General features: G+C 66.4%; 2 protein-coding genes across 2 annotated transcripts; both read left to right on the forward strand.

Moving 5' to 3' along the window:
• Positions 1 to 335: 335 nt before the first annotated feature.
• On the forward strand, positions 336 to 8,899 carry AMPD2 (adenosine monophosphate deaminase 2). The gene is given in 19 exon segments (XM_080367349.1): positions 336 to 486; positions 2,497 to 2,627; positions 2,858 to 2,988; positions 3,424 to 3,492; positions 4,119 to 4,230; positions 4,332 to 4,518; positions 4,620 to 4,761; positions 4,898 to 4,987; positions 5,236 to 5,365; positions 5,457 to 5,651; positions 5,844 to 5,975; positions 6,094 to 6,257; positions 6,403 to 6,529; positions 6,655 to 6,818; positions 6,902 to 7,022; positions 7,105 to 7,278; positions 7,510 to 7,620; positions 7,732 to 7,927; positions 7,930 to 8,899. Coding segments are annotated over 19 exon segments (2,739 nt in total). The 5' UTR covers positions 336 to 416; the 3' UTR covers positions 8,223 to 8,899.
• A 161-nt stretch (positions 8,900 to 9,060) lies between these two features.
• Positions 9,061 to 12,862, forward strand: LOC308054474 (glutathione S-transferase 2). Its single transcript, XM_080367362.1, has 8 exons — positions 9,061 to 9,258; positions 9,371 to 9,446; positions 10,211 to 10,275; positions 10,363 to 10,444; positions 10,537 to 10,637; positions 10,884 to 10,979; positions 11,060 to 11,170; positions 12,392 to 12,862. Exons 1-8 carry the CDS (start codon positions 9,223 to 9,225, stop codon positions 12,485 to 12,487), a joined length of 663 nt encoding a protein of 220 aa, XP_080223488.1. The 5' UTR covers positions 9,061 to 9,222; the 3' UTR covers positions 12,488 to 12,862.
• Positions 12,863 to 13,293: the final 431 nt, after the last annotated feature.

Here is a 13,293-nt window from a genome sequence, read left to right on the forward strand (position 1 = left end):
CTCCTTCGCCTCCTCCTCCTCCTCCTCCTCCTCCTCCTCCTCCTCCTCGCCCACATCCTCCTCCCGCCCCATCCTCTTCCTCGGGCCGGCTTCCGGCCGGGCTCCGCCGGGGACTTTGGTCCAGCCCCGGGTTTCCTGCATCAATCATCAACCAGGGGAGGGAGCGGCGGCCATCGCCCGGCCCTGCCGCCCTGCTGCCGTAAGAGTCCCCGCCGGGGCCACCCCCGCCACCGCCACCCCCGCCACCGCCACCCCCGCTGCCACCCCCGCTGCCACCTCCGCTGCCACCGCCATCCCTGCCACCGCCGCCATCCCTGCCATCCCTGCCGCTGCCGCCCGTGCCCCCGCTGCCGCCCCTGCCCCCGCTGCCCCCCACCATCCCCGCCGCCCCCCGCCCCGCCGCCCCCGGAGCCGCCATGTCCTCGGCCGCCCCGGCCAAGTGCCCCTTCAAGAAGCGGGGCAGCCTGCAGGCCCCCAGCCCCGCAGGTGAGCCCCCCAACAGCCGCCACCCCCCCGGGGCTGAGCCCCCCCTCCCCGGGGCTGAGCCCCCCCCGTCCCCGCTGAGCCCCCCCCCCGGCGGCGCGGTGCCGGCAGCCCACGGGCTGGTCCCGGTCACGCCAAGCGGGGGGGGCGATGCTGGGCGGGGGGGGATATGGGTGCTAAGCGGGGTGGGGGGTGTCTATATTTGTTTATATTGGGGGGGGGGGGGGGCGTGCTGGGCTGCTGCCTGGGGGTGCGACGGGGCGGCGTGCCCATCACCGTGGCGTCTGGGCTGCTCCGCGGGCCCTGCCGATGCCGGGGGCTGGGGGGGGGGAGGCAGCGGTGTCGGGGTGTCTTGCGTGTCACCCCCCCACACGCGGCAGCGCGGGGCCGAGGGGGGGCCTCTGCGGCGGAGCGGTGGCGCAGTGGGCGCTGTGTGCCGGGGAGGGGGGGGGCTGCAGGGTGCCGGGACCCCGCGGGGGTCAGGGTGCTGGTGTTGGGGCAGGGGGGGCTTCGTGTGTCACCCCCTGGGTGGTCCCGGCTGGCAGCGTGGCATTGGGTGCTCGGGGGGGGGGGGGAGGGGGTGCTGGTGGCACCTTGTGGCTGGCACCCGGGTGGCACGGCTTGGGGGGGGGGGCTCGGGGTGCTGCTGGGGTGGCACAGGGTGATGGGCATGTCCCGGGTGGGTGGCACAGGGTGACAGACGTGTCCCAGGTGGGTAGCACAGGGTGATGGGCATGTCCCGGGTGGGTGGCAGAAGGTGACAAGTGTGTCCTGGGTGGGTGGCACAGGGTGATGGGCATGTCCCGGGTGGGTGGCAGAAGGTGACAAGTGTGTCCTGGGTGGGTGGCACAGGGTGATGGGCATGTCCTGGGTGGGTGGCACAGGGTGACAGGTGTGTCCCGGGTGGGTGGTATGGGGTGACAGGCATATCCCGGTGGCACAGGGCACCCTGGGTGTCACTGGGCACCAGCCCTGCTGCGGTGCCACCAGCTGCCACCGCTGCCCGGTGCGGGTGGGCACCCACGGGTACCTGTGTGGTGGGAAACTGAGGCAGGGCAGGGGGTGGCTGAAATATGGGGGCGGGGGTGGGTGATGGGGCACCCCCTGCCCCCCCAGTCCTGGTTTGGGTGATGCAGGGAGGATGCACTATGGGAGTAAGTGGGGTGGAGGGCTTGTAAGGTGGGGGCAGGACGCCTGGGTTCACCCCCCCAGCTGTGCTGGGAGGGTGAGGGGCTCTTACTGGTGGCCCCAGTTTAACCAGTGGGGCCTGATTTCCAGTGCTTCAAACCCCCCAGTGGTGTTTGGCAGTGCAGGTGGTGGGTACGGAGAGTGCTGGCACCCAGGGGTGTCCCCTGACACGGGGGGGGGGGCTGGGGGGGGCTGCTCCATGGGGTGGGGTGGGGGGGTGGGGGGCACTAACCCCCCCAGCCTGGTGGCCTCAGTGCAGGTAGGACCCGGGGTGCTCTGGGGGGATGGGGTGTCAGGGTGATGAGGTTTGTTTGCTCGGGGGGGGGGGGTTGCCTCCCCTTCCTCCCAGTTTGGGGGTACCCCCCACCCCAGGGTTGTGGCTTTCGCACCGGATGGGGGGAGCAGGAGGCTGGGCTGAGGGGGGGGCATTGCTGGTGCTGGGAGGGTGGGCAGAGGGGTGGGGGGGTGGATGGAGCTGCCTGGCTGAGAGAAGGGGAGGAGGGGGGTGTGATGGGGGGGACCCCAGTGTCCTACCCCCCGCCATGCCAGGAGGGCCCTACCCCCCCCGCCGAGCCCCTCATTCACTAATGCTGCTGGCTCGTTACCCCACCGAGGGGGCCAGCAGCCCCCTTTGTGCACCGGGGCGGGGGGGGGGGGGGGGGGGCTGGGGTGGGCTGGGCTTCCTCCCTTGAGCCGCCTCAGTTTCCCCATCACCGCTGTGGGGACCAGTATCCCACTTCTGGGGGGGGGACGGACACAGATGGAGTGTGGAGTGGGTCGGGGGGGTCTGAGCCCCCCCAGCTCATGCTGTCCGGGTGTCTGCAGAGCTGCGGGCTGGGCCGGGGTCCCGGCCCCTGCAGTCGGCGCGTTCCCTGCCCGGGACCCCCCACTGCCTGAAGCATTTCCCGGTGGATCTCCGCACCTCCATGGACGGCAAGTACAAGGAGATCGCCGAGGTGGGTCGGTGGGTCCCCTGCAGCCGAGTGGCAACGAAAGGGGGGGGTGGGGTGTCTCCCCTCCATTCTTCCCCCTCCCATCCTCTCCCCCCCTCCCCCTCCCCACCTTTCCAGCTTGGTTTGGAGGGGGGATGGGGTCTGCCCCCTCCTCCCTCCCCCCCCCCGCCCCGTGCCCGTTCCCCTCCCGGGCTGAGACCGGGCGCAGCTCATGGCAGGGATGGTCCGGGCAGGAGCTGTTCTGCCGCTCGCTGGCCGAGAGCGAGATGCGGACGGCGCCCTACGAGTTCCCGGAGGAGAGCCCCATCGAGCAGCTGGAGGAGCGGCGCCAGCGCCTCGAACGCCAGATCAGCCAGGACGTCAAGTAAGCTGGGGGGTGGGGGTGGGGTGGGGGTCCCATCATCCCCCCCCTCCTCCATGGGACGGGACAGGCCACCCCCTCCCCCACCCCGGGTGCCGCAGGGGGGGGGCTCTTGGTCCTCTGTGCCAGCTCTGTGTCCTCTCTCCCGTGGGTGTTGCGCTTGGTGTCCCCTTTTTAAATTTTTATTTATTTTTTTTTTCTGGTTTCTGTGTGGTTTTTCGTTGTTTTCGGCATTAACGGGGTGTTTTCTCTCCCGTGGGTGTTGCGCTTGGTGTCCCCTTTTTAATTTTTTTTTTTTTTTTTCTGTGTGGTTTTTCGTTGTTTTCGGCATTAACGGGGTGTTTTCTCTCCCCGGCCCCTTTCTCCCCCCCTCCCCCCGCCTCGTCCTGGCTGTCCCCCCCCCCCCTCCCCATCCCGCTGCTGCCTGCTTGTCCCCAGACTTGAGCCCGACATTTTGCTCAGAGCCAAACAGGACTTCTTGAAAATTGACAGTGCCGCCGACTTACAGTGAGTGTCCGGCTCGGTGCCACCGGCCGGGGACACGGGGGGGGTATCAGGGACCCCCCCAGCCCCACTCTGACCCAGCCTCCCCCACCGCTCCCCCAGGACAAAGAGCTGGGAGGTCCCTGCGCGGCTGCTCTCGCTGGCACTGAAGGAGTTAATGCAATAAGAGGGGTGGGGGCGGTTGGGATGAGCTGGGGGGGGTCCCACCCCGCTGGTGGCACAGGACCCCATCCTGGCCCTGTCACCCCCCGCCCCAGACAGGGGGTCCGATGCTGCGTGTCCTCCTCCCTCCTGTCTCCGCTTGGGAGTTGTCTCTGTCACGAGTTATTTCGTTCTCTGTCCCCCCCCCCGTCCCCGTCCCGTCCCCCCCCCACTTTTCGTTTTGCTGATGTGGGGCTGGGGGATGTATCTGGTGGGGGGGGGACAGCAATGCCACCACTTGCTGCTGCCATGGGTGGCACCCAGCTGCCCGAACCTGGTGGTGGCATCCCTGGGGACACCGTCACCCTCCTGCCACCCTGGGGCTGGACGCAATTCCTGGGGTGGGGGTTGGTGCTTCTCCCGGGGGGGGCCCACGAGGGTGGGGACAGGCCATGTCACCATGTCACCGGCCACTGTCTGTACCACAGGCTCTTCAAGGAGCAGAGCGAGGACCTGGTGGACCATGTCCCCAAGGAGCGGGAGGCGCTGCTGGAGCGGGAGTTCCAGCGGGTCACCATCTCCGGGGAGGAGAAATGCGGGGTGAGCCCCCACCCACCCACCCCAGGACCGGGCGAGGGTCTTCAGGGTGCCAACCCCACCTTGGGGTGGTGGTTTTTTTTTGGTGTCCTTCCCCCCCCCAGGTGCCCTTCACGGACCTTCTGGATGCGGCCAAGAGCGTGGTGAAGGCGTTGTTCCTGCGGGAGAAGTACATGGGCTTGTCGCTGCAGAGCTTCTGCAAGACCACCGCCCGGTACCTGCAGGAGCTCTCCGAGAAACCCCTGGAGACCCGCTGCTACGAGGAGGTGCCCGAGACCCCCGTGGCCGCCGGTGAGCCAGGGCTGGTGGGATCTTCATGTTGCCATAGGGGTGCTGGAGGAGCTTTGGGGGAGCCATCTGATGATGCGTGCCTCGTTGGGTGTCTCCTACAGATGCCCCCGTGCACCCCCCGTTTGCGGAGCAGCACCCCTACGAGATGTGGGACCCCCAGGCCATGCCGGCCGATCTGGGCTTCGGGCTGAAGATGGTGGATGGTGTGGTGCACGTCTACACCAAGCAGGACCTCACCGACAAGTGAGCCCTGGGGGTCGCTCGCTGGCGTGAGGAGTTTGCTGGGGGGCTGCGGTGGGTGGCGAAGGGGCACGGGGGGAGCCCACCGGGTGGTGGCCTCACACGTGACCCATCTCCATGTCCCGGCCCCCTCCCCCAGGAGCACGGAGCTGGACCTGCCATACCCCGACCTGCAGGAGTTCATCGCCGACATGAATTTCCTCATGGCTTTGATCATCAACGGGCCCATGTAAGGAGAAGGGTCCCACCGCGGGGGGTCTCTTGGTGGGGACAGAACCTCGGGGACAGCACCAGAGGACATGACGGTGGCTATGACACATGGTACTGGTGCAGCTCCCACGTCCGTCTTCACGGTCACCGTGCGCAGGGAGGGGTGCCGAGGGTCCGGAGCCATCGTCCTGGTGGGCACCAGCCTTTTGGGGTTGGCCGTTCTCCCTCCTGTCCCCCAAATTGATGCCCCCTCCCCACCTCGGGCAGCAAATCCTTCTGCTACCGCCGGCTGCAGTACCTGAGCTCCAAGTTCCAGATGCACGTGCTGCTCAACGAGATGAAGGAGCTGGCGGCCCAGAAGAAGGTGCCCCACCGCGACTTCTACAATATCCGCAAGGTACCCGCCGGCTCGTGGTGGGGGGTCCTGGCTCGACCCTGGGGGGGCGCTTGGAGGCTCTCGGGGCTGAGCAGCCCCTCTGGCCATGCAGGTGGACACCCACATCCACGCCTCGTCCTGCATGAACCAGAAGCATCTCCTGCGCTTCATCAAGCGGGCCATGAAGAAGCACCTGGATGAAATCGTCCACGTGGAGAAGGGCAAGGAGCAGACGCTCAAGGAGGTCTTCGAGACCATGAACCTCACCGCCTACGACCTGAGCGTGGACACGCTGGATGTCCACGCGGTACGGGGGGGGGATGCCTCCGAGTCCTGGAGCTGAGCAGGGCCCCCAGCCCATCTCTGGCCAGGGTGGAGGATCTTCTCCAGGGGTTGTCCCAGGGTGGGGTGGGGGATGCCAGGGGGCTCTGCGTAGGGATGTTGTGGTGGCTCGGGGGTGACGAGGGGGTCTCGGCTCACATCTGCGTCCCGCTGCCAGGACCGCAACACCTTCCACCGCTTTGACAAGTTCAATGCCAAGTACAACCCCATCGGCGAGTCCATCCTGCGGGAGATCTTCATCAAGACGGACAACCGCGTCTCGGGGAAGTACTTTGCCCACATCATCAAGGTGAGCAGCGCTGCTGGGTGACCCTCCGCATCTCCCTCCATTGCCCGCGGTGGTAATGCCACCCACGTCCCCCTTCCCAGTGGCCGAGGGGTGACGCTTGCCCCTCCGGCCCCGGCAGGAGGTGATGTCTGACCTGGAGGAGAGCAAATACCAAAACGCCGAGCTGCGGCTCTCCATCTACGGCCGCTCCCGGGACGAGTGGGACAAGCTGGCCCGTTGGGCCGTCAACCACCGCGTCCACTCCAACAACGTCCGCTGGCTCGTGCAGGTGCCCCGGCTCTTGTGAGTAACGGGGGGGGGGGGGGGAGATACCCTCAGCTGGGGCCACGTCCTGGGTGGGGAAACCAAGGGCATCCCCCACTGCTGGGTGGCGTGGGGTGGGGTGGGACAGGACAGTCACCTCTGAGCGGGTGCTGTCCCCCCGCAGTGATGTCTACCGGACGAAGAAGCAGTTGGCCAACTTCCAGGAGATGCTGGAGAACATCTTCCTACCTCTTTATGAGGCCACTGTCCACCCTGCCCAACACCCGGAGCTGCACCTCTTCCTGGAGCATGTGAGCACCACGTCCCGCTCCGGGGGAGGGGGGATATAGGGGGCACCGGGGGCACCCAAACCCCCCAGCCTTGTATCTCCCGCTGGAGCGGTGACCGTCCCACCCTGGGCTTGTCTCTCCCGCAGGTGGACGGCTTCGACAGCGTGGATGACGAATCCAAACCGGAGCATCACATCTTCAACCTGGACAGCCCCTTGCCGGGCAACTGGGTGGAGGAGGACAACCCCCCCTACTCCTACTACCTGTACTACATGTACGCCAACATGACAGTGCTCAACCACCTCCGACGGTAAGGCCACCTCGGGGTCCCCCAGTCCTGGGGGGGGGGTTCCTGGGGGGGCCGGACGGTGACGGTCAGCCCCCCCGTTGCAGGAAGAGGGGCTTCCACACCTTCGTGCTGCGCCCGCACTGCGGCGAGGCTGGCCCCATCCATCACCTCGTCTCGGGCTTCATGGTCTCGGAGAACATCTCCCATGGCTTGCTGCTCCGCAAGGTGAGGGGGGACCGGGGTGCCCGTGGGGGCCGGGTGCGTGGCTGGGACCCCCCCTCACCCTGCCATCCCCCCCCTCCCCCAGGCCCCCGTCCTGCAGTACCTCTACTACCTGGCGCAGATCGGCATCGCCATGTCCCCGCTGAGCAACAACAGCCTCTTCCTCAGCTACCACCGCAACCCCCTGCCCGAGTACCTCTCACGGGGGCTCATGGTCTCCCTCTCCACCGACGACCCCCTCCAGTTCCACTTCACCAAGGTGACCGGTTGTTGGTGGGGGGTTATGGACCACCGACCCCCCCCAAAATGGCTATGGGGTGGCTACCAGCCAAGCCGTGGCAACGGGCCAGGGTTGGTGGTGGCCAGGAGCGAGGCGATGCCAATAGGCTCTGGAGGATGCTGATGGTCCAGGGGGGTGGGAGAAGCTGGGGACCCCCATCCTCTCCAGGGCGTGGCCCATGGGTGGGTGCTGAGCCATGTGCCCCCCCAGGAGCCGCTGATGGAGGAGTACAGCATCGCCACCCAGGTCTGGAAGCTCAGCTCCTGCGACATGTGCGAGCTGGCCCGCAACAGCGTCCTGATGAGCGGCTTCTCCCACAAGGTACCGCTCCTCCCCCGTTCCCACCGGGACCCCCGAGCACCGTAGTGGGTGCTGGCAGCACCCAAGGGTGCCAGGCAGCTGTGGGAGCTTCCCCCTTGCTCCTCTCCCCAGGTGAAGAGCTACTGGTTGGGTCCCCACTACCTGAAGGAGGGTCCGGAGGGCAACGACATCCGTCGCACCAACGTCCCCGACATCCGCGTGAGCTACCGCTTCGAGACGCTGTGCCAGGAGCTGACGCTCATCACGCAGGCGGTGCAGACCGAGGAGCTGGAGACCATCCAGGAGGAGGATGCTCTCACCATCACCTCCACCCTGGGCACCCACTGACTCCCCCCCCGAGCTCCTGTCCGGGACCCCTCTGTCACCCCACATCCCCCCAGGGCTTCGCTGCCGTCCCCCCTCCTGCTACCTCCCGCCCTGGGAAGGGGACGTTCCCCGCTGCTGTCCCCAGCGCCCTGCCGGTGCCACCGTGGGGGTCGGAGTTTGCCGAGTTCTTTCCGTTTCTTGGGTTTTTTGGTCTTTTTTTTTGTTGTTTTGTTATTTTTTTAACGTGTGTCTCCTCGCTGGATTGGTCCCTGCCGGGCTTGGTGGCATGGGGATGATGCTACAGGAGGTGACATGGATGTGGGCACTGCTGGAGGGTCCTGGCTTCACCTCCCAGCTTGGGACACAGTGACAAGTTGGGGGACACCAGTGCTGGCCGTGGGGATGTTGGGGGACCCAGCCCAGCAGCAGGACGCAGATCCTGATGCTTTTTAATTGCCTGCTCCTCTCTCCGTCCGTTTTCTCACCCCACGGGGACATGGGGACAAGCCAAGCAGCAGCTGAGGGACCCAAACCCGAGCTCTCCGCGCCCCCGGGCTCCTCTCGCACCCTCCCGCTGGGTGCCACGGCAATGGGGACCCGGTGGCCCAGGGGACATGGGGTGCTGTCTGGAGGGGTGGGTACCTGGCGGAGGATGCTCCATCCTCCTCATCACCTCAGGGAGGAAGGCAGAGGGGCCGGGGGAGGTGACATCTGTCCCCATCCCCCATGCTCCCAGGAGCTGTTTGTGGCCCGGATCGGGCTGGATGAGGCTTCTCCTTCCCGGTGGGGTGTTACCCTGTCCCCCCCCTCCCCCGTCCCCCCCATCCCGGTCCTTCCTCCCACCATGGTCCGGAGCTGGTGGCCAGCGCCCCCAGGAAAACATGATGGCGACCACGAGAAAAAAAAAAAGGAAAAAGTTAAAAAAACCCCCACAAACGACCAAGCATGAAAAATAAAGTATTTAAGTAAAATACTTCAATTTAAGCGTGGTGGTGGGGGATGGGGGGTTGTGGTAGGAAGTATCGTGGCCCCAGAGGGAAACTGAGGCAGCAGGAGGGTGGCCCCATAGGTGGTCACCATAGGGTTGTGTCCCCCTCCCCGATGGCTTGGTTTTGGGGATGGGGGGGTCCCCACAGTGAGGGGGGTGGGGGAGCCTGGGCGGCGGGTGGCCGTTGACCCCGTGGCTGGCAGGACAGCGTGGCACCCTGCCACGGTCACGGGAGCAGAAAGGGGAGGGCTCAGCACCTTTGGCCCGTTCCCATCCATCTCCCTGCAGAGCTGGAGCTGGGTGCCGCCATGGTGGTCACTCTGGGATACTGGGACATCCGTGGGGTGAGTGGGGTGGGGGTGGGGGTTGGGGTGAGGGTCCCAGTGTGTGTGGGGTCCTGGGGAGCACAGGGGGGGGTGTTGGTGGGTGCTGACGGTGGGTGCTGTGTCCCCCCAGCTCGCCCATGCCATCCGCATGCTGCTGGAGTACACGGAGACCCCCTACCAGGAGAGGCAGTACCGGCCCGGCCCCGGTGAGGGGGGGCAGCCAGGGACCACCCCCCCGCGTCCCCTCACCCCCCGCGTCCTCATCACCCGGGTTCGCGCTGTGTCAGAAACCGGCTGGGGAGGAGACCCCCTCCCTGTTCCGCAGGGTGACAGCGCAGCCTGTCCTTCTGCGCCCCTCCCCCCAGCTCTGGGGGGGCACCCCTGCCCCCTCCCCACCCTGGACCTCGCCCCCTGCTCAGGCCCCCCCTTACCTGCCCAGGGTGCCTGGGATGGGGGGGGGGGCACACATGGCTGGTCCTGGGGTGGAGCAGAGACCCCCCTGCTGCACACTCCCCCCCTCCCCGAATTTGCTGTGGGTGCGATGATGGGTGCCTGGGGGGGTAGGGGGGGTACCCCTGCCCCCTGCCCCCTCCCCACCCTGGACTTTGACCCCTGCTCAGCGCCCCCCTTACCTGCCCAGGGTGCTTGGGACGGGGGGGGGGTGTACATGTGGTTGCTCCTGGGGTGCAGCAGAGACCCCCCCCTGCTGCACGCTCCCCCCCCCCCCCCGAATTTGCTGTGGGTGCAAGGGGGGGGTACCCCTGCCCCCTTCCCACCCTGGACCTCGCCCCCTGCTCAGGCCCCCCCTTACCTGCCCAGGGTGCTTGGGATGGGGGGGTACATGTGGCTGCTCCTGGGGTGCAGTAGAGACCCCCCCTGCTGCACACTCCCCCCCCCCCCGAATTTGCTGTGGGTGCGATGATGGGTGCCTGGGGGTGTCCCCCCACCCCATCTCTCTGCCCTCCCCCAGCCCCTGACTTTGACCCAAGTGACTGGACCAACGAGAAGGAGAAACTGGGCCTCGACTTCCCCAACGTAGGTGATGGACAGGAAATTGGGGGGTGGGCAAGGGCTGGGGGGGCACCACAGCTGACTCCCCCCTATCCCCCCCCCCCCCCCCAGCTACCCTATCTCATCGATGGCCCCACCAAGCTGACGCAGAGCAACGCCATCCTGCGCTACATCGCCCGCAAGCACAAGATGTGTGAGTGATGGACGGGGGGGGGGGGGGGGGGGGGTCCCAGCACCAAGGGGGGGGCTCTGGGGTGGAGGGGCTGATGTGTCCCCATCCCCCAGGCGGTGAGACGGAGGAGGAGATGCTGCGCGTGGACATGCTGGAGAACCAGCTCATGGATTTACGGATGAGCTTCGCCCGGCTGTGCTACAACCCCGACTTCGTGAGTACCCCCGTGGGGGGTGGGGGGGGGGCACAGGGGGACGGCCCCCCACCCCCTGCCACCAGGGTCTTGTCCCCAACCCCACTGGGGACAAGGGGAATCAAGGTGGCCAGCATGGGGGGGGTGCGCTGGGTGCATCCCTGGCCTGGCTGCAGTCAGGGGGTGATGCCCCCGGGTGCTGGGGGAGTTGGGGGGGCAGCCCCCACCCCAGCTTTGCGCCCCCCCCCCGCCGCCCCCCCCCCCCAGGAGAAGCTGAAGCCAGCGTACCTGGAGCAGCTGCCGGGAAAACTGCGGGAGCTGTCGCGGTTCCTGGGCTCCCGGCCATGGTTTGCAGGGCAGAAGGTAGGTGGGGGGTGCTGGGGGGTTTGGGGGGGTCCTGTGGGGGCTGACCCCTCTGTCACACACACCCCACCCCCCCCCAGCTCACCTTCGTGGACTTCTTGGCGTATGACGTGCTGGACCAGCACCGCATGTTCGTCCCCGAGTGCCCTGAGCTGCAGGGCAACCTGGGCCAGTTCCTGCAGCGCTTCGAGGTGAGCGGGGACACGCGGGGACACCCCACTGTCACCGTCCCCGACACCCTGCTGTCACCCACCCCGACACCCCACTGTCCCCAGCACTAACTGTAGCACCCCAGTGTCCCTGGCCCCATCCTGCGACTCTGGTGTCCCCATCTCTGCCCCAACACCCTGGGGTCCCTGTCCCCATCTCCAACACCCCAGTGTTCCCACCCCTGTCCCCAACACCTTGGGGTCCTTGTCCCCATCCCTAACAACCCGGTGTCCCTGTATCTGTCCCCATCCCTAACACCCTAGTGTCCCTATCCCTGTCCCTGACACCTGGGGTCCCCATCCCCACCCCGACACCCTGGTGTCCCTGTCCCCATCCCTGACACCCTGGGGTCCCCATCCCCGATACCTTGGGGTCCCCATCCCCACCCTGACACCCCGGTGTCCCTGTTCCTATCCCTGACACCCTGGGGTCCCTGTCCCCATCCCCATCCCTGACACTCCCCATCCCTACCCCTGACACCCGGTACCCCTGTCCCCATCCCTGAAACTGTGGTGTCCCCATCCCTGACACCCTGGTTTCCCTGTCCCCATCTCTGAAACTCTGGTGTCCCCAACCCCATCCCTGACACCCTGGTGTCCCTGTCCCCATCCCCATCCCTGACACCCCGGGGTCCCTGTCCCCATCCCTGACACCCTGGTGTCCCTGTCCCCATCCCCATCCCTGACACCCTGGGGTCCCTGTCCCCATCCCTGACACCCCAAGGTCCCTGTCCCCATCCCCATCCCTGACATCCTGGTGTCCCCATCCCCACCCCAGACATTCCAGTGTCCCTGTCCCCATCTCCATGCCTGACACCCTGGGGTCCCTGTCCCCATCCCCATCCCTGACACCCCAAGGTCCCTGTCCCCATCCCTGACACCCCGGGGTCCCTGTCCCCATCCCCATCCCTGACATCCTGGTGTCCCCATCCCCACCCCAGACATTCCAGTGTCCCTGTCCCCATCCCTGACACCCCGGGGTCCCTGTCCCCATCCCCATCCCTGACACCCTGGGGTCCCTGTCCCCATCCCTGACACCCCGGGGTCCCTGTCCCCATCCCCATCCCTGACACCCCGGGGTCCCTGTCCCCATCCCTGACACCCCGGGGTCCCTGTCCCCATCCCCACCCCAGACATTCCAGTGTCCCTGTCCCCATCCCTGACACCCCGGGGTCCCTGTCCCCATCCCATTCCTCCCCGCAGGCTCTGGAGAAGATCTCCGCTTACATGCGGTCGGGGCGCTTCATGAAGTCCCCCATTTTCTGGCGCACGGCGCAGTGGTGCAACACCAAGGAGTGAGCGGGGTGTCCCCCCATGTCCCCCCCGCCCCCCGTGCTCCCCTCACAACCCCCTCCCACACCCCCAGCCCCCTCCCCTGTTGAATAAGTCGCGGGGGTGGGGGGTGGGGGCTCCCCCCTTGTCCAGCTGCTGTGATGAGCGTGGAGTCATAGAATCGTGGGAATGTAGATTGTGGAATCGTGGAATCGTGGAATTGTGGAATTGTGGAATCATGGAGTTGTAGAATTGTGGAATTTTATAATCGTGGGATTGTGGAATCGTGGAATCGTGGAATTGTGGAATTATAAGTTTGTGGAATGGTGGAATTGTAGAATTGTGGGATTGTAGAATCGTGGAATCATGGAATCGTGGAATCATGGAATTGTGGAATTGTGGCATCGCTGAGGTTGGAGAAGACCTTTAAGATCGCCGGCTCCAGCCACTAACCCAGCACGGCCAAGGCCACCACTAACCCATGTCCCCAAGTGCCACATCTCAGTGTCTTTTAAATCCCTGGGGGATGGTGACACCCCCCTGCCCCCCCGGCAGCCTGTCCCAACCCACCGGGCAGGCACACTTGGGTGGGTTTTGCTAATAATGGAACGGGATAAATAAGCTGTAATTTTTATTTTTTTTTTTTGAGGGGGGGGGGTTGCATTGTGGAACACCCCCAGCTTTGCACGGCCCTGACCATCCTGCCGGGGGCTGCGGGGACCCCCGCCTTGTGGGGGATCCCCATCTTCTGGGGGTGACTCCTGGTGGGTAATGGAAGGAGGGGGCTATTGGACCCTCCTGCACCCTGGGGTGGGGGGAAGCCATTCCCACAT

This window comes from Falco punctatus (genome assembly GCF_963210335.1).
Source record: "Falco punctatus genome assembly, chromosome: 17".
In the NCBI taxonomy this organism is placed as follows: Eukaryota; Metazoa; Chordata; class Aves; order Falconiformes; family Falconidae; genus Falco; species Falco punctatus.

What these genes read in the sequence shown, in the direction of transcription:
- LOC308054474 (XM_080367362.1), top strand. Translation starts at nt 9,223, where the DNA reads ATGGTGGTCACTCTGGGATACTGGGACATCCGTGGG. An exon ending in GCAGTACCGGCCCGGCCCCG is followed by an intron (nt 9,447 to 10,210) that starts GTGAGGGGGGGC and finishes GCCCTCCCCCAG; the next exon opens with CCCCTGACTTTGACCCAAGT. An exon ending in CGCCCGCAAGCACAAGATGT is followed by an intron (nt 10,445 to 10,536) that starts GTGAGTGATGGA and finishes CCCATCCCCCAG; the next exon opens with GCGGTGAGACGGAGGAGGAG.